Source organism: Epinephelus moara, chromosome 12 (assembly GCF_006386435.1).
Source record: "Epinephelus moara isolate mb chromosome 12, YSFRI_EMoa_1.0, whole genome shotgun sequence".
Taxonomy (NCBI): Eukaryota; Metazoa; Chordata; class Actinopteri; order Perciformes; family Serranidae; genus Epinephelus; species Epinephelus moara.
In genome coordinates, this window is record NC_065517.1 from 38,824,846 (window position 1) to 38,850,777 (window position 25,932).

The window sequence follows — 25,932 nt, forward strand, 5'->3', positions numbered from 1 at the left end:
AGAACAGAGCTTTACAGCCTTCTTGTGGTCGCGACGTTAGTCTTGCAACGGTGGTGTAGTTTATTTGTAGCCTAACGTTGGCTTTTTACTTCTGGCGACTGCATTTAGGCTTCAAAAATCATAAAGTGGTGATCATTTGTGAAGATTATCTTACTGAACAAAATGTGTATAGTTTGCAATAGGGCTTATTTTCGAAATAATCCAAAATCCAAAGGGAACTCGGGCGACGATAACTTCCACGCCGGCCTACAAAAAGCTATCATCCTTGTAGTACTTTATCGTAAGTTTCTGCAAACTGCAGATATGTAACATTTGTACGTTACTAAGTCGTGGATATGTTGAAACTTGACGTTTCTTTTTGTTTCAACACTGTGGTAAACGTCTGATTGTGTTTAACTGCTTGGGTGTATTTAGGAACATATGTTTTTGGGAGTGTCGACGTCACAGCCAAGGCACCAAATATAAACAGTATACACACATAATATTAGTATATTAGTATTTGCCTAAAAACTGCCCACTGTAAAGATGGTGAGTCTAAGAAATGATCCGAATCAGCCCGAAAATCCCAACACAGGGGACTCAGGGTCTTCTGCACCCAAACGATAAGTCATGATGACATATTTCTAATCCTGTCCTACTGTGCATTTCATAAATAACAAGTGAGGGTGGCACAGTCTTCAGCTCTGTTCACCACGACGATTTACTGGTCCATCTACGTCCGAACGCTCACTTGTGGTCATGAGCTCTGGGTAGTGAGCGACAGAATGAGGTTGCGGATACATGCAGCCGAAATGAGTTTCCTCCGTGAGGTGTCTGGGCTCAGCCTTAGAGTTAGGGTAAGGAGCTTGGACATACGAAGGGAGCTTGGAGTAGAGCTGATGCTCCTTCGCGTTAAAAGGGGTCAGTTGAGGTGGTTCGGTCATCTGATCAGGATCCTCCCGTTAGAGGTGTTCTGGGCACGTCCCACTAGTAGGTGGCGACAAGGCAGACCCAGAACACACTGGAAGGATTATATTTCTCATCTGGCCTGGGAACGCCTCGGGGTCCCCCAGGAGGAGCTGGAAAGCGTTGCTTGGGAGTAAGGCGTCTGGAATACTTTGCTCAGCTTGCTGCCCTGGCGACCTAGCTTCGGATAAGCAGTTGAAAATGATGGGTAGCATAGTGGTATAAGGTTATTACGATGGGCACTGCACACGCTGGACATTGGACAACATCAACATATATTACCCAGCAATCATCATTGTATATCTGTATGTCACAAATACCAGCCACACTGTCTGCATTGTCTGTGTTTGCAGCCCAGGTGTAGCATGGTGATTTTTCAATAACAGCTCCCAAACAAAATTATATTGTTCACCTCCCAAGGAAAGAATGACACCTTGCAGTGTTACAGAATGCATAAATAATAATTTCCCAAACCAGCAATAACCAAACGCGGCTGTTTCACACACCTGCTTTGAGTATATTGCCACTCCGAGTTTTTTTACACCCCTGCCTTCTCATGTGCTCAGAGCTTGGGGCCACTTATTACCACCGTCTTGCCTCGGACGCACGGAGGCGCCAGATCACTTCAAGCATCGATCTCGTCCCTGCATTGACTTGTACAATTTAAAACCAGACGTGCAACTTATTCAGATATCCCCCACCTTCTTTCTCTCTGCCTCTCTCTCTCCTCTCCTCCTCTCTTATGCTTTAGCTGCATGTCGCTCAGTCAGTCAGTCAGTTAGTGGCCCCGGTTCGCTGCGCCTGCGTCCGCCTCCACAGCTCTCCAAAAGCCGAGACGCGCCACCGCCGCCGCCAATGCGGGCATGACATACTGGCAGCTGTAGTGGGCTTCCGTCAGCCCGCTTTTAAGAAGATTACAGAAGGAGAAGAAGGGGAATAAGAGTAGAAGAGAGTGAAGTGACTCATTTTCCACCCCTGCCGTGCGTCGAGAAGAGTAGATGAGTCAATGGCAGGGGCACAGCCTGGAGTTCATGCGCTGCAGCTCAAGCCAGTGTCCGTGCCCGAGAGCCTCAAAAGGGGCAACAAATTTATGAAATGGGATGATGTAAGTAATGGCGAGAGACACCGGCAGTGAGTCTTTCATTTATTTTCTGCACTGGCGGATGTTTTCTGCACGCTTTATTTGCATGCACCATGGATGCATTACACAATCTATAGGCTGCTCGTGCAACAGTAGCCAATAGATTGAACTGTCAGAGGAGACCGCACTGCCCGCATTTGGCTTGCTGCTTTAAATGTCTAAAGAAATGCAGCAGATGTTGTGGCTACTGACATGTGCTTTGTTTACATTGCCCGATTTACAATATGTGTGTGCGCGCCAGTGTGTGACAGGGCATGAGTGTGTGTGTGAGAATGTGCTCATTAAATAAGATTAAATATTTGGATTAAGCTCGCCCCTCCCCCTGCACTGGAAACGTTTTTATCAATTAACCACAATTAATCAGTGTATCAGGGTTCAACACGCGGATCGCAGACAGTGTAACCAACAGGCGAGAGTTGAATAACGATCGTGTCTTTTTTGTTTTGTTGTCATTCGTCTGTAGTACAGACTGTCTAGCTGTAGTGAGATGACCTTGATTAAAATTGATTGCACGCTGCTGGTGAGTAGCCGGTGAAAACACAACAGTAGTAGCCTCTTAACGGACCGCCATGGCGCACTGCACCTCCCCAAACAACAAATCAACACGTCTCTCTGATGATAATAATAATAATAATAATAATAATCCAGAATTAACCTATAGCTGTTGCACTTCAAATTAAATTTCAGCTGGCCTTATGGTGTTTAACTCAATCTCCTGTGCTGTCACCATAATGGCTCTATGTGCTCTGACAGGGGGACTTTCTGTGATATTTGTTTCACATCTCTCCGCAGCACATCTCATTTGAATAGCATCACGCATTCCTCTGGTTTCTCCAAACCTCCATGCATCTGTATGGTGTGACCATTTGAATATGAGCACAGTCATGATTTCTGTCATTCAGGGAAACGGGCTGCTGTTTTTCCCTCGCTGAATATGCAAAGTGATGTGTACACCTGGAGCTGTTGTTGAACAAGACAACTGTACAGTTATTATCTCATGTGAAAACAGTGAATCTCATTGAAGATCACATCAGATGTAAAGCATACAGGTAGACTAGTGTAACAGAGTAAATATCCATTAGTAATGTGTAGTATTATAATTACACCAAAGCTGTGTCAATAGCTTTAACTTGGTGTTTTAGGCCTCCAGTGTCAATATGTTGAACATTTGAGACTCAGTTTCTTTACCCTACTGTCAGTGGTGGGACCAACTCATTGTCAACAAGCAAGTCCCGAGTCCTAAACTTTAGGCTTTGAGTCCTAAACAAGTCATAATGCGCTCATCACCAAATGTAATGCCATTTTAACAACAGAGTAATGATGTAATGCTTTATAAAATTTGTATTTGTTATTTAAGACAGTTTGTTGGAAGTTGCTGCTTGTCTTTTAAATTTTCGACCTGCATGTTTTAGATACTGAAATTAGTTTTATTGTTGACCACCGCACAGTTTTTGTACATGAGGGAAATTATCTTTGGTATAATTTTTAACGTAATGTAATGCAATGCTAGTTCTTAATCGTTCTGTCTTGCACCTTGATTGGATGGTCTTGGATTAGTTTAAACAAAGTGGATCTGGGGTATCAGGTGTCGACTTAGTGGGATTGAAAAGCTTGGACGTGAGCTGACTCAGGAGATAAATTAATTTGTTGCACACTTTTCAAATGACATTCTTTTAAATCTTAAGGCTTGCTGGATGGTTTCAGGTGTTCTCAAGTCAAAAGGCTCAGGTCCAAGTGAAGTCACGAGTCAATGAAATCCAAGACAAGTTGCAAGCCTTTTTTGATTTTGTCAAGTCGAGTCTAAAGTCATCGAAATTTGTGACTTGATACTGACGTAAATCCAAGTCATGTGACTTGAGTCCACACCTCTACTTACATTACTTCTGTGAATCCCACATATACATTACACCTCCCGCCTTTATGCAGTTGTACTGAACAGGAGAAGCATGCAACATTGTGGTCGTAGATATTTCCACCTTTCTGTTGTATTACGTAAACTACATTTCTAAGTTTACCTGCCAGCTTTATCTTATTGTGTAGTATGTTAAGACATTACTGTGTCGTTCATTTTGTGTAAGTGCTCAAGTTACACAATTGACAACTGTCGAAGGATTTTGTTGTTAAAGAGAAACTTAGATATTTTTTAACTTGGACCCTATTTTTCCATGTTTTTGTGTTTAAGTGACTAATGGAGACAAAATTTTTTGAAATTGTTCGAGTTTTAAAAGAGACCGCTCCAGCTGCAGCAGCGAAACAAGCTGCAATGTCATCCTTACTGGCAATTGTGCACCAACAATTTACTTTCTTTACTTGCTTTCACACCTGCCCTGTTCTGTTCGGTTCAATCAAACTCAAGTTAGTTTGCCCCTTAAGTGCGGTTCATTTGGGCAGGTGTGAACACAGCAATCACACTCAGGTGTGCACAAAAACAACCGGACTGAGACCTTCTTGAAGAGGTGGTCTTGGTCTGCGGTTGGTTTGTGGTGAGAAGGTGTTCCGACCTGGATGTGAAGCAACTGCAGTCACGTGACACATTGTTTGGGTTAAACATGAGCATGTTACAGTCCTGGAGGATTATTAATGTGCACCTCCTCCTGTACTGCCTTAATATGCACATTCAGCACATCCAATGCATCAAAACATTGTTTTCTAGTTGGAGCCGCGCCTCGTTTTCAAACTGTATGGTTTGACTAAAATGAACAATGACAGCAATATAGTCCACGATGAGCAGCGCTAAAATCAACCTGCGTAGTTGTCCCTCCATTGTGACATTAGAAAGTGTCACATTTATCTTGCAAGTGTACTCTTCTTCAACGTTTGCTTTACTTCCTGGATTTTTCCCACATGGAAATTCTGACCAATCAAGAGCAGCTTTCTCACACAAGGCATTTGATCTGGTCCGCTTGTAAATGCTGCCGTGAGAACACAAACCAACTCTAGGCAATTATACAACTTCGGAACAAAATTTTTCCCTTAAATCTCTTCTATCAGGTTTGTTGTGTTGTAATTTAATGTACTGAATTCAACATGCTTCACCCTTTTTGCTGTTGAATTCATGGGAGAGGTACTCAAGTTACACAGTTGACAATTAATAGGGGATTTTGTTATTTACATCTTTTATCAGACTAAACGTAGATCGCCTCCAAAGACACCCTGTTCTCTTTATCAAAACACAACGCAACACTAGACACTACCAGTCACATTAGCAGAGGCATTAATGAGCTGTGCTGTTGTGTGACATTTTGAGATATAACTTAATGAGATCATCCTCACAGATACACAGTGAAATAGTCATGTTCCCTGAGCTCAGGTGATTCAAGCACGGCCCAGATGGCATTAGTGAATGAGTGTTATGAGAGTGTGAATGTGGTCAGTACAGATGGCCAAGAGAAAATTATGCGTACTTGCAAACCCACCGCTCTGTCAATCATCAATCTGACGCTCAGATAAGAGAACTTGAGTATTTCCTTAACTACTAATGAGTGCTCACCCTTTGCTGGTATGTTGTGAGAGGGGTGTGTGTGTGCGTGTGTGTGTGTGTGTGTGTGTGTGGGGGGGGGGGGGGTCTGTTTCCCCTAACAGCCGTGTTTGTGTACTATAGTTTGTACATGTGGGCCTATCTCCAGAACCAAATGCCCAACAGGCCTTTCCTGTGAAAACACACACCCTCAAACAAACACACTCGTACGCACAGATACTTTCTGTGTTTCATTTCCCATGCACTCCTTCCTTCCTCTTTCCTCTCCGTATCATTTCATGGAAAGAATCACAGAGGAATACCGCAACAGACAGAGAGAGATAAAGCTATAATTCATTGCCAGTAAGAAAAAAAGGATTGTATTAAATAATTTTCTTCTTATCTTGGCTTTGGATGTTGGGCTCCACTCTAACCTCCCTCAACAGGAAATTGTACAAGCAATTCCAATATTTGAATGTGTAAGAGCAGACGGGATTTTTTTTTTAGTTTCAGTGAAAATTACAGATTTTGTCTCACTGCTGAACACTCTGTGGAGGCAGAAGATGTGTTGAGTTTTGTTTACTGTGTAAGGATGGCATACTGTACTGTATGAACAACAGCCACGAGTCCTCCACAGCAGACTGTCTGAAGCACTGCAGACTTCAGCACACAGTGCCCGGTTGTTGAATGTTGAAAAAAATAAAATGAAGAATACAGCAGCAATCAGAAAACCTCTCGAAATGTTTGTGACATCCTCGAAGTCCCAGACCTCCCTAACCTGCCTCACACAGACGTGCACGTACACACCTTGTATTTTTGCTGCTGCCGCTTGCAGACAGCTGGCTCACGAAATGCCTGGTTGTGGCTTAAAACACTGCCTGGATTGTGTCATTATTTGTAAGGCAGTTCAAATGGCATATTCAGCACCAATGGATGTCGACATCCAAAGCCTTTAGAGAAGGGACCTTTCTTCTTGGAGATCAGTGACAGCGGCTGCCAAAATGATGCTGGGTCCTTGTAAACAGAGATTTTTATAAGCTTACGTTTGTATCAGGCTCTTTTGGTCTGCTGAGTGTTGAATAAGATATCATCACGCTCCACAGGGAAGCCCAAAATCCCTTAAAAGTAGGAGAATATGTCATTAGCATACAAAACAGAAGTGTGCCGCGCTCCTCTCTAACACACCCCCTCAGGTGATAGCTATTGGAACAAACCTTTCACTTAGAAAATATGCACTCCTGTCTCCTGCCTTTGGATCGGTTCCCTCAGGGTGTTTGTACTTTTGCAAGTCAGTCACTAATCTCATCTTAATTCAGAAAAAAGGAGGCTGCTGCTGTTACCTAATGTCTTCCCATTAATGACAAATCCTCAGAAACAGTCAAATGACAATAAAGGCATGAGCAGCACCACTCTGGAAGTAGTAATCTCAGCAAAGCACTCGTAGCTGTAATCCACGCTGTTATAAGTACTTGTGTTTTTCGTAAATGTGCAAACCCATGAGGAAATCTTTGCTGAGAGTCCATAATGGCTTAATGTGTTTGTAGTGGTGGCCATGGAGAGTTGGGACATTAAGGAAGACGCTGGTGAAAATGACTTCTCTCGCATCATTTGGCAGGTTCCCAGTGCTCTCAAGCCATCTCGTGTCTTTCCCTCTGACATCACATGAGCCATCAATCGCCACATCTTGCCCACTGAGTGAATTCTTGACTGGAAATATAAACAGCCTACTGTAAAATTACTGATTGCTCCAACTCATTATCATTTCATAGAGTTTTCTAGGAGTAGCTGATGGCTTCATTGAGGATGTGAAAGAGATATTAATCTTTCAAATCTAAATTAAAGAAATTGGATTGTGGCTGGAATGGAGATCAGAGATACGGGGCTGCAGTCGGCATGAGATGCTACAGCCAAGAACTGCGAACGTGAGGCTTTTTTTTTTCTCGCCCTCAGGCTGTAAGTTCTGTGTGTGAGTATGCTGCATGCGTTTGGTGGTATGAGCTGCGTCTTTTGTCATTCAGTCAAGCCTGCAAAGATTGTGCAATCATGTGAACAGAACCAAAACGATTCCTCTTGAGTCTGTAATAGATTTCACGGGAATGGTGGGTTGCCATGGCAAACATCGCTATCCCAAACGGCCCTGATGCACAAGCTTAACATTTACAGCATAAAACGATCGCTTGTTTATTTTGCGATCACTTCCCTCTTTTCTTTCCTTCCCTCTTTTTCAGTCTCAACATGGGCTCATAAACGTCTTGATTTAAGGTGCGCCATAAACTGTGATTGTCTTATTTAGACAGAAATGATTTGAGCGTACTAACAGTTGGCCACACCTCAACACAGATTCATGACATCCTACACTGCAAGTCACACAGGGTCACACCCAAACACGACAAGCGCGCAGCAGATGCAGACCATTAGCTGTGTCTCCCAATGCAGTGATAGGGACATCATTAGATGCCTCATGAAGACACTTTGAAGATTTTCTTGCTCTGTGCAGCAAATGCGGTTTCCATCTCTCTGATCTCGCAGCCATGGCTGATTGAGGAGGACAATATGCTACTGTTGTGCTGAACCGGAGCCACTGTGGACACAGAAAAAAAAGCAAAGGCTCTTTCTTTTTATAGAAGCATCCAATAATATCTGGCGTTGCCATGTATGCCTCAGGGTCAAACTGTGAGTGTGCGTGTGTGTGTGTGTGAGGCTTGCAGTCGCCTGTATGTGGGAATTGTGGGAAAGCATTTGTCTGTTACAAGAGGGGAGAAATGGAAACATCAGCTGTGAAACAACCTGCAACTCATGATTGCAGCCGTCTCAAACAAACACTCACACACACACACACACACACACACACACACACACACACACACACACTCACCAGGCTTCTTGGTCATTTGTGGTGATGCCAGTTCACGGCGGGAAAAGTACCCTAGAAGGAAATGGTTGTGTGCATGCTTACGACATTACCATCACTTTTAATGTCATTTCAGATTCTGGAATGCATGTGGTATTACAAGAACCAGGCTTTGATCCTGAGAACTGAATTAATTGGTTTACCCAGAGAATATTCTGCCATACACACAAAAGCATGTGCTCTTGTAAAAACACAGACTCAGACAGAGATACACAGACGTAAGCAGACGCACACATTGACTCCAGATGTCTTTTGCTTTGTTTTCCTCCAGGATTCTACCACTGTGACCCCGGTGACTCTAACGGTCGACCCCAAAGGTTACTTCTTGTACTGGACCGACCAGAACAAGGTGAGTCTTTGCACACCACCTCGACTGTTTCAGCCCTGAAGAGTCTTGAAGCTTCCACCTGTGAAGCTCACCTGAAACTGTTTCTGCAGTCCTTACTTTTTAGTTGTTCATTCAGAGTTATAACGGCAGCAACTATTGTTTCTACCATCTTAGTTTTGAAACATCACATTAGCATAATGCTGTGAGATAGACAATGGCCACTTGGTTATGGTTAGGAAAAGATCATGTTTTGGCTTAAGATACCAGTTTTTTGTGGCACAATCCCAGCTAAAAACACAGATAGCTCATTAAAAACTAGTGCTTTTCGTAGCACTATTCCCAGTGGAAATACAGAAATGTTTCAGTAAATAATAACCACTTTTCATGGCAGTTTGGTGGAAACACAGCAATTGGTCTCTACAAAACACCCACATTTGGTGGCTAAAAAGCCGCCGGAAATGCTGCAGTGACTTGCTGAACTCACTTTGTTGTTTGTTGGTTTAGAACAGCGGTCAATAGTGGTCTGCAGCTTGGCAGGCATCCCGCTTAAGCCCACTTCAGACTAGTGATTCATGGTGAGATGAAACTGTTTTAGAACGTTGCAGAGAAAAGTTGCAGCGGTGTGAACTGCCCGTCTTAGTTCAACTCAAGCCGGTTGATGGTGTCCCCTGCGTTTTAAAATCACCGTTGTCTGGTTTTAAAATGTAAAGCAGGTCACTTTTTTCAGTAGCCAGTCAGCTTTTAGTGAAGTCCGCTGGTCAAGTCAAAATGACCGCAGACGGTGTGTTCGCTTGCTGCAGCAGGTGCTCTGTCCCGGTCAAGCCCTCTGTTTCCGTCCTCACGGTGTGCTGGTGGTGTCGGACGGCGGCTTGCTGCTACTGCTCACTTAAAGCGCTAACACCCCTGTTGAAGAACAACAGATTGCAACTAGTGGCCTGTTTCAACTCGTCTCATCATGAATCTTTGGTCTCAACTGGGCTTCATGCCATCCACCATCCCCTCTTTCTCCGATTATAACGTCAGCTCATACACTACATAGCTTTAGAAGAGCTGATATTGCACTGTAATGTTAACGTAATGTTTTATTGTTTGCATTTTAAAAAACTGTCCTATTCTGGGTTTGTACCACCTCATTCCATGTGCTTTGGTAATACTATGTTTTAATATGGTCATGCCAAGAAAGCTGTTTTGAATTTGATAATGATCTGTACAAAACATACAAATGTAAAATATATGTGGTCTGCAGAAACGTACAATGCCAACCGTCTCCTGGCATCCTGGCTGCATTGTGTAGTGTGTAGCTTGAATTGCGGTAAAAGTAAAGCCAGGACTATCTTTTTATCTGTCCTTCCTGCGAATTCTTCCCAAAGCTCTCTGTGCCTGGAGCCCCTGATGTGCTAAGGCAGTTGTCTTATTGAAATGAATGAGGAAGCTTGCGTGTTTTTTACACAGTGCTATTGTCATTCTGAATGCTCTTAGTGAGCAGGGAAGGAGGCAAAGCCCAGACTTAATTTAATTATAAGGAGCTTTGGTGTGTCCACCAAGTTGTTCACGCCCTGATGATTGGCAAGGGGAGAGGACCAAAGCACCAAAGCACCAAAGCACCAAAGTAATTTCTGTTTTGTTGTCGTGAAAGTGAAAACAGCTTACCCTTGTCCTCTTATTTGCCGTGAATCTGAGCAGGTGTCAGCGCAAGATAGAGAGTTGATTGAGTGTGTATCTGCAGGACCAATTGATAAAAAAGAAAAGAACATTTTTTTGTTTGCTAACTGTGTACAGTATGAGCTGTCCTCACAATGTGGTTCAGCTGTCAGAGCATTGATTTCTGTAGTATTAGAAACGTGTTGCTGTGGAATGTTACAGTGCTGCAGGCTTAAGGAGCTGGTATATTACCACAGCAACAATATAATGTGTTCACAGACAGTTGCTTGAAACTATCCAACTTTATCACGCACTACTGTCATTGCACTATCCAGCCGTCTGTCATTACCATGGCAACACCATTAGAATTCTATGGTGGCCACGTTAGGCGTGCCACTTGGAATAATTAACATAGTACACCTAGGAGTATCAGAGAGGGATCAGACACGTTTGAGTTTGACACGTTGAAGCTGTAGAGTACAAGTGGCTTCCAGTTAGCTCATAATCTTGTCATTGGCAGACATACTTTGAATGTTTAGTTGCACATCAAGGCAGGAGGTTCTTCCTTGACCCTCTGACACCTACAAATAGCCATTTTTGTCTTATTTTTTGGGGGGAGGGGGGGGGGTGGCAGGGTATCTTTACGGGGAGATAGCAGGGTGATAGTATATGCGATATAGAAGTGGTATACATCATCTGAAAGCTGGGAACTTGAAGATTAATTTCAGATGCAGCTCAGCACGGTGTGCTAAGGTTTTCTGCTCATACATATGTAATAAATATTGTGAGTGTGTAGGGGCTGAGAACATTATGATGAAAATATATGATAGCCATTCCCATGCTCAATTATATCTCATAAGCTGTTGCAGCAATTTTTGGATTGGTAGCAACTTTTGGTGCTAGATTTAAGCATTTTTTACCACCTGAGAATTAATAGAAATGGTAAAGACACCAAGATAAAGGAAGGTGATTGGATTGCGAGCACTGAAACTGCTGAGAAACCACCTTATTGGTAATATATCTTTGAAAGCCATCCGTCCTCTGAATGCCCATGGTCTCTTATTTGTAGTTGTAAAGTTTCATGAGGCTGTGATTATCCTAGAGGTCACAATAGGTCATTTTATACATAATGGGGGCTAAAGCAGACAAACAAAATTGGACTCATTAAATCCACAAGAGTCTCAGCTCTCCAGTCAGACCCAATTTACATAATTTCAAAACTATTTAGGGACCCCAGTGTGCCGAAATATTCAGATACAGTAAATGAAAATGTCACATTTATACTTCATGCAGAAAACTGAGTTGTTTTTGCCCTAAACTACATTGGATTAGCATAAAGTGGGCGTGTCTGTAAAGGGGAGACTCGTGGGTATCTATTTTCATTTAGATATCTAGAGGTCAATGGTCACCTCTGTGAAATGGCCATGCATGACATTGTTGGTGCCACTGGATTCCTTAGGTCTTCTAGTTTCATATGAAACCAGAATCATCACTCTAGCATCAAGGAGACGGAGTGGAGTGACAGGAATGTCGGCCAGGACGCCGGCAAACCTACTAATATTGCGATAAAACAAAAGTTACCAACGAAATTCTAGATATAATCAAAATGTATTCATATTTTGGGGCAATTCACTCTATCTCCATTTCCACGGAAATAAATGGGGTCTGACTAATAACTGGAAAACAGTCAGTCACCTAGTTTACAGTTCCAGCAAGTAGGCCAACCCTAATGACCTAGAAAGAGAGACAGTTTCTAGTCCCTGTCGAGTCAGCTAGCCAGTTTGAGCTAACATTAATGCTTTGTAGAGTTCGAGTGATTTCCCAAAACAGAATAAATACCGAATGTATAAACACAGAACTGCGTTGCTTGCTCAATTTTGTTATAACTAAGATACCTGCTGAAAAATTATTTAGCCACTACGTCCACAAACTTCACTTGTACTTTGTTTTTAAGATAGCCTTGTGTCATGGATTCACCAGCACAGCTGATGTGATCCCAACATTTCCACTAACAGTTAACTCCAGAGTTTTGTAAAGTCCAAAAGTCAAAATTTATTGAAAAAAAAAAATAAAAAATAGATGAAATCATGTCAAAAATCCACAGCACGTTTATATCTAAAGACATAGTGTGCTTCAATCCATATTTGTTACCATTCAGCTTTTCAAAAACACCATTTTTCACTGCTGTCAGAGAACTGTTTGCTCTCTGACATATCTCTTGTTTGTTTAGTTTCCATTTCCAACCATTCATCAAAACGAAGTCCGCCATATAAATCAAAATTTACAGCAAGACCATCCATTTTGTATCACTACTGTAGCCTACTGGCTTTTGATTCAGCTCAGGAAGTTACAGTGTTGCCATGGAAATAGTAAGAGTAATATTATCAATGATGTCACGCTGATTTGATCAACTTCTAAATATCTAGTTGATCGATCAGATTACCTGGTCAGATCTACTTGTTGTATCACATCCACTCTGACTCGAGCCGGTTAAAGAGCAGCGCTGGAAAAACACACAGAAATCTGAACTGCTGCACCTGCAGTGCTTAACATGACACCTGTGAGAATATTCCATAGTGCATTGTGTGTTTTTTCTCCTCCCCAGTTATGGCAAAGACTTTCATAATAACCAGGAACAAGGTTGTGAAATTTCAGATACCACACTCTTATCAGCCTCCTTGTCAAGCATGTGACTTCCTTCCAGTTTAACCTTGAAAGTGTGTACATAATTTGCAGAGGCTATTCCAGTTTAGTCAAGATGTTGTTTGCTGTGTTTTTTTCCTGTGCAAGTCTGCCTCTATTCTTTAAAATCCAATCCAGCTCCAAACAGCTCGACGGCATAATGTGCTCCTGTTCTATTTGTGTGTATAACTGTATCAGCAAAGGCAGTTAGAGGTAGACTAATTAATAGCTACCATTGATTTTATGTTTGCCTAGATGAGGGTATTTCACTGCAGCCATACCAGTGCTTAGACAAGAGTGCTGACCGAGACTTTACCTCTGCACACACAAACATAATACATGTGTCATTTATGAGTGTGCTGCTACGAAAGGATTATGTTGGCGTCTTACTGTAAATGTATGAAGAAAAAAGAGTGGTTGTTTTATAAAGCTCTACTAAACAATCAGTGAGGAAAGACTTCCTCGTCTGGAAAGAGAGAGACAGACGGACAGATAGAGGAACAGAGGAGCGCTATTTATGTCTGGCTTGCTTGTGTGTGTGGAAAAGTGTGTGTCTGTGGTCAGAGATAACAAGCACTGAGTGTGATTCTCCACTAAGAGAATTGAGAGAGGCTGCTTGGCATCAATTTGTCATTATTTCCTGTGTCTCTGTCATAAGACAAGGATTTTGAATGATGAGGCTTCAGTGTGCGTGCTCATTTACGTGTGTGGGTGTCTGTTCTGTCTCTCAGCAGTCCTGCCGCACACATAATAACTCAAATTGATACCAAGCGCTGCACGGACGAAACTTTATTAGGGCATAAAGAAAGACACCTGCCATATCCCTCACTGCCACAGCCCACACAAAGGCGTGTTTGTACGTGTTTATAAAGATGTCCCGTCTCGTGTTTTTCGCTCTCGTTTATTCATAATGGTACCGCACATCTGTTCGGCAGACCAATTTAAACAAGCTGCGAAGCTGTGTCCAGTTGTTATGTGTGTGTTTGTTAGAGACTCGGGCTGATGGCCTGCCGAGTAAAAGCATTCCTCAGATTCTTCAGAAGCACAGCAGAACTGTGCTCCGTGTGCCTACTGCGCTCACTTTCAAACACATGTTGTCACTGATGGAAACAGTTTTACTGTATTTTCAGTTTTTCCACCAAATTTTTCTCCATTGAAAAGGAAAAACGTCTCATTTAATAGATATATTTTAGTTCAAAATTATTTATTGACTCGATGCTGTCTACACAGACATTTTAAGGCTATTAATAGAGTGTGTCATCCTTGTGGACTCAAGTCATATGATTTGAACTCAGACTGAAGTCATGAGTCTGATTATTTCAAATTTGTCTTGACAAAATGAAAAACGACTTGCAGCTCAGCCTCAACTTTAATGCCAATGACCTTTTGACTGGGAAAGACTTAATATCCTCCCCAAAGCCCGGCGATTCAGAATCATGGTAATAAAAAAGTGCAGCAAATTAACTCTTCATTTTTCTGACAGTGGATATTCTCTGAATTATATTGCAGTCACATCAATGTGAGCAGGAGGGAAAGGTGCAGGCACACAAAAGATGGTACATCACACTGAGACCATGATGTGGTTAATGGCAACATTTAAAACCGTGGTTCCCAACTGGTGGGTCTCGGTCCAAAAGTGGGTCACAGGTCCAGTCTGAATGGACCGTAAGTGATTTGCGAACATGTCATGTTTGTAAAAAACACACTTTATTTTGAAGTACAGTGAATTTCCGGCACATTGCTTTTATTTTGAGGCGTGGCTTCCTGCTGTAGAGTGAGTGACTAACGGACAGCTACTAACAGAGACCGTAAACTAGCTTAAGGATATATGGCCAAACGCAAATGACGTTAAATGTATTCAGCTATGTGGACCCTGAACTATTGACTGAGGAGAAATCTGGACCCCGTGGATGGACCAGTTAGGACCCACTGATTTAAAACATACAGCTCCATCATTAAAATTAGCTTAGCATTGCTAAATCCAAGGTCTTAGGACTTTTAGGACTTGACTATAGAGCTTTGATCAGGCCTAAAAAGTCAGATTTGACCCTACACGAACCCGCATAGTTTCTGTCTAAGCTTGACACAAGTCTGAACTACGAAAGCAGTTTTTGTCCAGAGCTGGAAATAGTAAAACATTTATCACAGGCCAAAGTCAGCTTAAGTCTTTTAAGTGCAGTAACAGAGTAAACAGCAGCTTCAAGTGCCAGAGCGCAGAGTCCGACCAGCAAAAAAGGTGATTTGCAGGCTGTATTTTGTTTTAATTTCTTTTTCTGGTTTAGTTCTGGGTGGAAAAAGAACATGCCGGTCATTTCACAGGTGTTGGATGATAAATATATTAAAATAAAATGAAAATAATGATTTAAGATAACATTGTAATTCCTTGACTGCTGACTTTTTGTGTCGACTTCTTCCTCTGCACCACCTGGAACATTGGAGCAGCTTCAATCAGGTGTGGAACTAACAGGTGCGAAGATGTGCTGCTCAATATTGTGAGAATAAGTAAAAAAATATTCTTTTAAATGATCACTTTAAATATGCTCCCTAACCAAATCATGTGAACAGGGTATGCTTATTATAGTATCTGTGGTTTCAGGTCAGGTTGTGGATCTTTCGTGGGGTTGGTACTGCACATTATGGTTCTCGTTTGGTAGCAGATCCTCGAAATTAGACACTTGCAAGACTCTGCTGTACTATTTGTAAATTTCATGCGCTGTTAGATTATACCATTCGGTTCAGAGCACCACACTCTTCAAGCAGTACAGGTAAAATATAAGCTAATCATTCTTTACTTAATAAAAGACTTAAACACCTGGAAAGTGATAAGAACCCGACGAGATTCAAGCCCCAGAGAATGTTGGGAAATGACAGTCCAGCTCGAACACGTTGGTTCGGGTCGGAGTCAGTCGAGTTCAGGCAAAGAAAGAAAGCTGTACTCCACTTGGGACCTTATAACAGAGACTTGAGACTTACTTATGATGTGCAAATCTTTGACTTTGTATACAGTGTGTTGGCGTGTGTGACCGAGACAGAGAGGGGAAGGTTGATGGAAGGACATCGCTGCTAATCCCGAGGTTTGTCTTTCCCATGCGTCCCGAGTTCTCCTGTCAGAGTCTGATCCAGCAGTGGATTTCAGCCATGTTTTAAGGTCAGAAAGGCAAAGTTTAGTTTTGACGGCAGTGAAGACTCAATGTCAGATGTGTTTAGGCGTGATGTTCTTTGCCTTTTATTCCTGGCGAGCCTTTTAGTTGATGACTCAAGACTCAAGGATTCCTTTAGTTTCATCTCGATGCCTTTGTTGTAGTCACACTAAGTCGTGCTGACAATACGACCTCAACTTCAAACAAATTGTATTCTGTGGAAGACGAATGCAGTAAGTTACTTTTATTGATTCTTGATTGAGTCGATGGCAGCAGCACAGGAGACGAGCTAAGACACCCTGAATCCAGAGATAAGCTTAATTTGATTTTTCACTTCCCTCCCTCCACTAGTGGACGTTTGCCAAAACAGGAGTTTGAACAATGCTGCTCTTGTTGAAGATAGTTAATATAGTCTGTTATGGTTGACGGGTATTGCTGTGTGGATAGAGACAGGTGCAAACCGGGTGGATCCCAGTGTGAGCTCTGTCTCCATTTCTGCACACTGCTGTATTTTTAAACAGGGCACTGCTATGTAAACTCCTGCAGTCATAACTCTCCCATGTTTGTATGTGTTTGGTTCAGAGTCCATTTGGCCGGCTTTTTGTGTTTCTGCATGCTCTCTCCTTCACCTTGAAAGACCCACAGTTGTGTGTATACACACACACATACACTCACAACCACACAGTGTACAAACACTTTCACAGATGGGGAACCAAAGATTTGACAACAACAACAGTGATGATGATGGCTCCGACAGTGATGATACTTTTGAAAATATTGATGGTGACCATGACAACAACAGTAAAGATAACATCAGTAGCAACACAGAAACATATGTAAAGTCAATTTAAATGAACACCGTCAGTGTCTTCCCATCCTACATTAGACGTACATTAACCATAGTGTAATAAATGTTGGAGGGAAATCACTACATCTTATGGAGAATTACTGTGAATCAGCAAAAGTTAGTTATGGTTCAGAAGTTGACACGTGTTCCTTAGCTATTAAATATTAACCCCTTTAAAGTTTAAAAAGCACTAAGGTGAGGTGCTTGCTCTTATTCAAGGAAAAGCTCACCACCAGGGGTCTGCAGGTCCTTAAAAAGTCTGAAAAGGTCTTAAATTTAAGTCTGTAAAAATGTAGGACTTAAAAGTAATTGAATAAATCAAAAAATTTGAATATTTGAGGTCTTAACTACCGCAAACTTTTTATCTGATTAAATTTATCCATTTTTTATTTTCATTTTGTCAACCTCTTGAGTTTAAAAATTGAACCAAATGCGAAAGTGCCAAAACCTGCAGTTCCTCTAATGGTCACTTGAGGCTGGCTCCAGAAGTCAGTCAATACACATAGACCCCCATGTTAAAATGCCTGAGTTTACGGCAGCAATAAACATGTTTACAGCCTAGTACACAAAATAGTTTTGGTCTCTATTGCTACTTTCCCTGTTCATGCCTACAGCACAGAGGGTGAATTTTTTTATAACTCACCCATTTACATTTTATTAAGGCTTAAAGTTACGTATAACTAAGGGTGGGCTGCTTTGAGTGACAGTCTGTCTGCAGATAGTGTCATTGGCTTCTCAATTAGATCCACCCCCTGCTCCTCCACAGAGCCAGCCTCTCGCCCAAATATGGTCAGTTCGCGCTCCAAAGAACCAAGATTGCAGCGGCCGAAATGCTGAACTCGTGGCTTCAAAACTGGGGTTCATAAACCAATAATCAAAGTACACAACTAAACAAAATATATAATATTGGTTTAGTTGTTTTTAGACATTTTTATGTGGAAAAACTACATATTATACCTTTAAAATGCATTAAATGTAACTGTCTGATACCGGTAGACACCCTGACCACACCTAAGAACAGGGAACTTGAATATACTTCCTTGTGTTTCTTTTTCAGAGTTTTGAAATAACACTTCCTTGTGGAGTTCTTGAAATAGTTTCGCATCAGCGACTTTGAAATGGGCAATTACGCTGCTTTTGTTAAACTGTTTTGGTGACTGATTAGCAAATTTGTACAGCTTCTATTATGAGCGTATGATTGTTTGTCCTTCACTCACAGAGAATTTGCTCAGAAATGAAGCAATATGCCTCCGAGTTCCTCAACACAATCTGTTATTGTAATGACATAACACTAACCACGAGTCATCATTTCCACACTCCACTGTACACCGTTTCACTGGTATTGCATTGTTGGGCAGCAGCTTGGGTCCACGTTTACTTCCTGTTAGCTGATGTCATTGACATACACTGCAAAATATTCCAATAAGGAAACTCTATGAAAAAAGGAGGGGCTGTTATGTCTGTGACAGCTTTCCAATTTTGCATTGGTGCCAGATTTTAGTGCCACTTCTTTTGAAGTTTATGGGGAGGGTGCCAATATCATATCTCTGCTGTTTCATCTGAAAAGTGCTTCCATGGAATTAAAAAAAAAAGAAGCAGATAATGATCTTGATGGACGTTTTTTATTGAAATGAGCACATTCATTCACCTCACAGTTTGCCTCATTGGTTTACATCTGTGCTAGTCATCTAGTCTGTATTGGCTAGCACACACATTTTGAGAGCAATCAAGCATAAGAGGCTGGAACATTTGCCATCACTCACCAACACCACAGCTTCTTGTCTGTTTCTTTTACATCTTCATGAGGAATGTTTCGTCAATGGTTTCGGCCCTGACGTGTTTGTTCATGTATTATGATGAATGAACTAACGTTGTATGCAGCAGACAGACAGAGCTATGATCTGTTTGGTGATCAATGACAAGGCAAACAAACACACATTCAGATGAAAAATGTCAGTTAACATCATGTAATGTGTGTTTTTTTTATTTTGTGGAAGCGTTTTTTTAAGTCAAAAGTGAAACAACACACATATGATAAGTAATAGTGGGACTTGCCGTGCCCACTCCATTAACTTCAAGAAAAGTGGCACCAAAGTCTGACACCAGTGCAAAATTTGAATGCTGTCACTGATGTAAAGACCCATCCTTTTTTATAGACTGAATTACAATGTTTACTTACGCTACCTTTGGGGCAAAAAATCCTTGCGTCACGTACATTATATCAAATAGTGCTGAGCAAACACTGCCTCAACTAGTTGGTTCACCAAAAAAATGAATATCAGTTTAAATATACGCTATATTTAGAATATTTTCACCTCTTTACCTTGCCATCAGACAGCCTTTTTCAATGAGGAATTAAGAAATTCATTGCCTGTAACCCTGTTTACGTTTGCTGTGTACATGATAATAAACCTCTTGAATCTTGAAAGTACAGTTCGGTTATTCAGAACATTAACATCGTCTGGGGAGACGGAGCAGCAAAGAGCCAACCGGAGTAAATGTGTGATTAACATAACGGTTTGTTAATGTATGTAAAGAACGGAACGCTCTGTTTCTTCAAACAACAGCCCTCTCATTAAAGTGAAGAGCGTCAGATTGGTTTTACAAACGCACCCAAAGGGACCCAATTAGAATGTTTATGTTGTCAAGTTTGAAACCATCTGTAGTTGACTACTTTACATGTACCAGTTACATCGCTATGGTAACCAGAAAATCAGCCTGAGGTATTTGCACCCAGTTCATTTGACCACATTTCCATACATGTTATGCTTCAAGTAACAGACTCACACGCATCAGCACCCAACTCAACACACACACAGTTACACGTGTCGGCACCTACACCAACATTCCTGTAATGTCCAACAAGGAACAGGTGCTTCTTTAGTGGGCTAAAAATATTTTTTGCTCCTGTTGGCTGAGCCTGCTTCTAAGGGGAGGAGCTTTTCAACACTGAGAGGTGGACTGACTCAAATTAACAGCCTTTTGGTTTAGTTGCCATGGTTGCCATGCGACAGCACACACCTTGGAAATGTCACATTCTCTTTTGGCCCCCGCTCATATTCTGGAGAATGTTGCCGCTTTGAAACTGATATCATTGTTTCCTCATGTCTCTGTGTGTGTGTGTGCGTGTGTGTGTGTGTTTTCCTGAGCAGGCTGTGGTTATAACAAAAGGTTAAATGCTTTCTCTCGGGAGATTTATGTTTCAGCAGTGTGCCAATTTCAGGACATTCAGTGGACAAGCACTGAGCATATGGCATTGAATGATGTTCAGAGGTGAAAGACAGTTCACCCGGGGCCAAAACCACTCTCACACACACTTGGCAGCTGGTCTGTGTGGGGCATTTCTGAATGAGCCTCGAACTGACCTAATCCAGAGCATGAGTAAGGCTGTTTTGGGTTCATACTAAACCTAACACGCACTTGATGCGCAAACACACCCACCCTCTTCTCCTCTGTTGTAGCAGAGTTCACACATCTGTTTCCCCCAACACAGCAATTTTCTGTGATTACCGTGGCTGCCGCTCCTCCACCTCCGTCAGCACTATATGTTAGCGAGAGACAAGGCATAAATCTGCAGCCAATCTACTGAAAGTGATTTGTGACCTCTGCCAAGTTATAGCCTGGCACACAGAGGCCGTACTTCATCTGAACCAATAGTGAGAAACAGAGACAGAGAGACAGACAGAAAATCAGAGAGAGAAGAAGAAGATGATGAAGAAAATGACCTACGTTTCGTCCCCTTGGTCAACTGTGATACGCTATCAGTTCATTTACTTAACAGTTCAGTTCAATGCCACATTAACATTGTGGTAACATGATGTAGGCAGATATTTCATTTTGACCGGCTTTTAGGAGATTAAATGTTTGCTGATGGGTGCATTGCTATATTGTTAGAATAACACCGCACAGTAACTCGCCTCCAGTTATTTCAAAGAGGTGAAGGCGGCAGAGCGTAAGCCGTTTCGGACACAGTGGTAGGGGTATGAAGTGGAAGCTGACTATGTGAACGCACATAGATTTTGCCCTGCCACACAGAAGTCACCTTGTTGAACTTCAGGCAGTAGCTTTCTGGCTTTAGGCAATCAAATAGAAGGGGGAGCAGAAAGAAGACAAGATGGAGGAGCTGATTGTGTTTGTGTCTGAGTACCTGTACAACTCGGCGCTAGCAACTTATAAGTACAAACAGAAGGAAAACTGGGCCAGGGATAACATTTCCACCTTACCTCAGATGGCTGGTAAATGGTCCAAATGTGTAGAAATCTTTGGCATTTTCAGTTCAATCAGGAGAGACAGAAGAATGAAGTAAAGATAATATTTAATACAGAATATGAGTGTACAGATTAAGAGAATATTTGTGCTGATTAAGACTTAACTGAAGTCTTTGGAGATATTTTGGTGACGAAGGGACATCTGAGTGGCCGCAAGATAAATCCCCCAGACACTGGTGGCGGTGGCTGATGACTCTGAGGCTGCTGACGGGTATGAGGCTGATGAATCCATAAAGACTAGTTGGTGATGGGGAGGTGGAGCGTGCGCACGACTGCAGCAAGAACAACGGCAGAGAAAGAACCATATTCAAAATGAGGAGCAGTAAGATGATAGGCTGACCGAGAAGGTGTGTTGCTGTGTAATTCGTTGATTGTGTATCAGCTGATGACTCGATTGACCTACCCAGACAATGACACCTGTAGTGAGTGGGCATATGTGCAAGGAGTGAATGGCAGGGTGATAAAGAAAGTATTGTCTTCCTGACTGAACTTTCACTAGAACGTCAGTGATTTACGTTGTCTTGCGGCTACGAGTAAGCTAGCCCTTCAACCAGTGACGTTAGCCGAAGCACCTGCCTGTCATCGTAGCTTTGGACCGGATTTTTTGGGAAACACTCTTACAGATAGGCGATGGTCAGGGTGGTTGCAACGGGGCGGTGTGAAAGCAGCTTTACATGTGTGCCTTAGCAATAATGATGGGTCTGGAAAGTTCATCATTGATAAATTTTATAGTAGGGTTTTAATGGTCTCAGAAAATACCACGGTATAACGGTGTACAGTGTGACCCAATTATTATTATCAGTTGCAGGCTTACAGTGACACTTAAAGGACTGAAAACAGAGGCCTTATTGTGACTGAAGCTTGAAACCAATTTTTGATGGAAGTATGTGTAAAAAGTGTGAAAGGCAGTGAAGGAGGAAAGGTGAAATTCTCCATTCAGTTGCATTTTTTTTCAAGACCGTAGATAATCAAATGTACATGATATGATAACCATCGATTTTCAGATTAGGGAATACAGTTTCACAGTATATCACTGCAACTCTCCTTTACAGACAAATGTATTAACTAGAAAGGCACTCAGAGAGGCAGACCTCTGCCAAGTCCAAATGCTCAATCTCACAATGTTAATGAAAATGAAAAATAATTTGTTTATCCACCCCGTGATTCAGATCAGCCTCAAACTCAAATGCGTTCTTCCTTGGCCCGTGCTGCACCGTTCCACCAAGTTTAATTAAAATCAGGACGAACAGACACTCCAGTCCTAAAACATAAGCTCCTCGGTGGAGGCAAGAATCCATAAAATTACAGAATCTGCGACTTATTTAAGGACAGTGCCATTATTACAGTGGAAGGTTTATTCTCCGTGTGCAGTTCATTGATCCTCGGTTGCTCATCTGTCTTCCATACAGCCCAGCCCTTTAATCAATTGCTCCCATCATTACACCTTTACATTGTTGAATATCAATTAGACTTGCTATCAAGCCATGATTCAGCTGCTGCCCTGTGGGATCCAACCTTTATCAGTTCTTCTATTAATGACAGCCAGCACATCAAGATATAATGCAGCACAGTATTGAAAACTATATTCCATATCAGATTGCATGAGTACAGTATGATCGTTAGTCATTTGTCTGCAGTTACACCTGTCATTTCAGTTAAATTTTGGATTTTTATCCCCCATTGAAATAGTTTTATAGCTGCAAGTAACAGCTGATTCAGTCAAGATCTGCACTTTACTCATAAACTGTCACAGTGTTTTTTGACTTGACAGATGTGCCTTTCCAGCTGTCTGGTTGCATCCAAATGATAGACAGTATTCAGGTCGCAAAGTGACTTTGAAGACTTCTGATGAGCTCTGGATCAAATGTCTATTGTTTCTGCTACAAGAAGGTGATACTAAATGCATTCTAGATGACAAAGTGTAAAGTAAACCACAGTTGCCTAGCACTACGAGGAACAATAGAGGCCGTGGTGAGACAATTTTAGTGTTGCTAAACTTGCTGAAAGATTGGACTTGATCAGTAACTGACACACGCAGTACTAGTGTTTGTTGTTTGATTGATTGATTGTCTGTGCTAAAATCAGCTTGTCATGCCACACAAAGTTTTCTTTTGTCTGTCTTCAAACAAGCTTTTAATAAAACAGGCAAAATGATAATTACAGCACCAAATCATAGTGATTGTCACCCTCACACAATATTCAGGCTGGTCACACTGTTTGTACAGTAAGGCACCCAAATTTATACCGGCTATATCCCATGTAATCATGAGCCCTTAATCCATGCATAACCGACGTATTTTAATAGGCTGTGATCACATGACCAGTGTGCTAACGGGAGTAAAAAAGGAAGCGCTTCCGAGTAGGGCTGGGTGATATGACCTCAAATCAGTATCACAATTAATTGAACATTTTGGCCTTGATTACGATTAATTAACAATTTTTTTTGTTCTTTTGTTTTTTGTTTTTGCCCTCATAGTTCACTGACAAGGTTTGTACTCTGAATATGCTCGACTGTTAAAGCTGGGATATTTTTTCTAATGAACGAGTGCACATCTTTGTGATTGAAGGAAACATACAGATGAACCATTTTCTGGAATCTTTTTCATATCGTGTAGCCTTTGTAAATGCTTGTGTTATCGAGAGCTGCTTTGTGGAGGCGCTTGTCAGTCTCGTTCTTTTTTTTGGTAACCTGATTGTGCTCCAAGTGCTGAAATAGATTGGTGGTATTACCTCTGGTCGCCGAAACGTTTTTTCTGCAGTGTTTACATTCGATCTCTTTCTGTTTGGTGTAATTTTCACGAAAGCCAAAATGTGTCCAAATGATGGACACAGCATTTCTCTTTGGTACAAGCTGCTCAGGTTGGTCAGTTTGAGTTCTCCTCCATGTTGCTTCCAGGTTGCGAACCGGACGGCTGCACACGCAGTAATACATTTTTAAGAGGACAATACACAAACACACACAGTGGGGAAAGTATTACTAAAACAAAATTGCTGACATGGGCAAATGTATGCCAGTTAGATGTTCTAAATGTTCGATTAATTTTCGAGTAATTGCCCAGCCCTAGTAAGGTGGTACCTTGGATTGGTCACAAAACACAGGACTTTCCACCGAACTTTCCCCCAGGACACTGGTGTTCAGAACCATATCAAATGAGTCATTTTAAAGGTACATCATCACCATGTTTGTTTTCCTTAACCTAATCACAGTAACCTTATTTGCTTAAACCTAATGTCTGCAACTTCACGCTAACTATGTAACTGTTAAGCACCTAATGGCCACTCATGGAGGTGCTAACTGTTGTATGATGATGCGTTGCAGTATTGTTCCCTAATCAGAATCAGAATCAGAATCGGGTTTATTGCCAAGTAGGTTTTCACATGCAAGGAATTTGCTCTGGTGTATTCGTGCATAACGTAAACATACTGTAGGAAGTGAAATTGAAATAAAAATAAAAGCAAGTATTGTGGACAAAATACACCAAAGGTATGAAAAAATACTATAAAAATATGTACAGTATATCTTTATTATGAGGGAAGAGCTGTGCAGTTTTTTAGAAGTAGTAGTTTCTGCAAGAATGTTGTCCAAGGAATGAGCAAATGTTCATAAAATACTGACATCTTAAGTTCTCTGTCAATGTCACATTAAAAAATAAGCTTTTAGCTGAATTTTTGCTCATAAAACCGAAGAAAAATATTTCCACACGGGGTAAAATTGCTCAAGTAAGGTGTTCAGTCAGTACTTACAGCCACCCAGGGAGGATTAGGCTTTGCAATCAACCCTGAATGGCGAAAGCTTACAACGAAAGGTCAGGGCAGGGTTACTGATATCGGCATTAGATGTCGCTGCACTGAGTCGCTATAGATGTTATTTATTGGATCCTCGTTGGTTTCTACTTAAATATTATGACAGTTAAGCCAGCCACTCCATGCCATGTTATTTGGGCACAGCAAATGTTTCCTATAACTAAACATAAAACAAGGATAACATTTTTCCATCTTCCAGTTTTTATTAGGTGGCATGAACAACATCTTGGCTCCGAGCGCTAACCCTTAAAGAAGAGAATGTAAACTGTTGATCTGCTCAGCAGGGCAGAGCTGTAATGTAGAAAACAGGGGCCTGTATATGTGTGGACTTGGCGCAGGAGAGTGAATCTCTCTTTATCAGAGCCGAGAGTCAAAAGCAGAAAAAGAAAAGTGTTAAAAGAAGAAAAGCGTTGCCAAACTCTCTTTTGGATTAACAGTTCCTGGGTGACTTCAGAAGGCTTTGTTTGTGCTTGAGTTAGTCTCGTTTCTCTCTTTGAATTCCGATTAGGACTTCTTTTCCACTGCACTCTGCAGGTCTACGGGTACACAGCTACACGCTCAAGCAGGCATGTACAAACAAAGTAACACTGAGGAGGAGGAGGGACATGGCTCTGTTCATTTCCTCTCCTGAACAACTGGAGTCCGTTCACAAAATTTGGAGCCGCAGATCCGGAGAGAGGGCTTTTTGTCAAGCCTTTTGGCTGATTAAAGGCTCCGTTGGTGCCAACACTGTTCAGTGTGAATCTCAGCGCCTCTGCTGAGTCCGCC

At 41.8% G+C, this 25,932-nt stretch overlaps 1 protein-coding gene across 3 annotated transcripts in view; it reads left to right on the plus strand.

The window, feature by feature from the left end:
- The first annotated feature begins 1,700 nt into the window (after positions 1–1,700).
- The window catches only part of LOC126398821 (1-phosphatidylinositol 4,5-bisphosphate phosphodiesterase beta-1), a 207,704-nt gene continuing 183,472 nt past the window's right edge, over positions 1,701–25,932 (plus strand). For all 3 annotated transcript variants that reach the window (XR_007570817.1, XM_050058427.1, XM_050058428.1), the window contains exons 1-2: positions 1,701–2,050; positions 8,726–8,803. Coding sequence is in view for 2 of the 3 variants with exons in the window: in XM_050058427.1 (XP_049914384.1) it covers positions 1,952–2,050; positions 8,726–8,803 (177 nt within the window). In the remaining variant the exon portion in view is untranslated. The remainder of the gene's footprint in view (positions 2,051–8,725; positions 8,804–25,932) is intronic.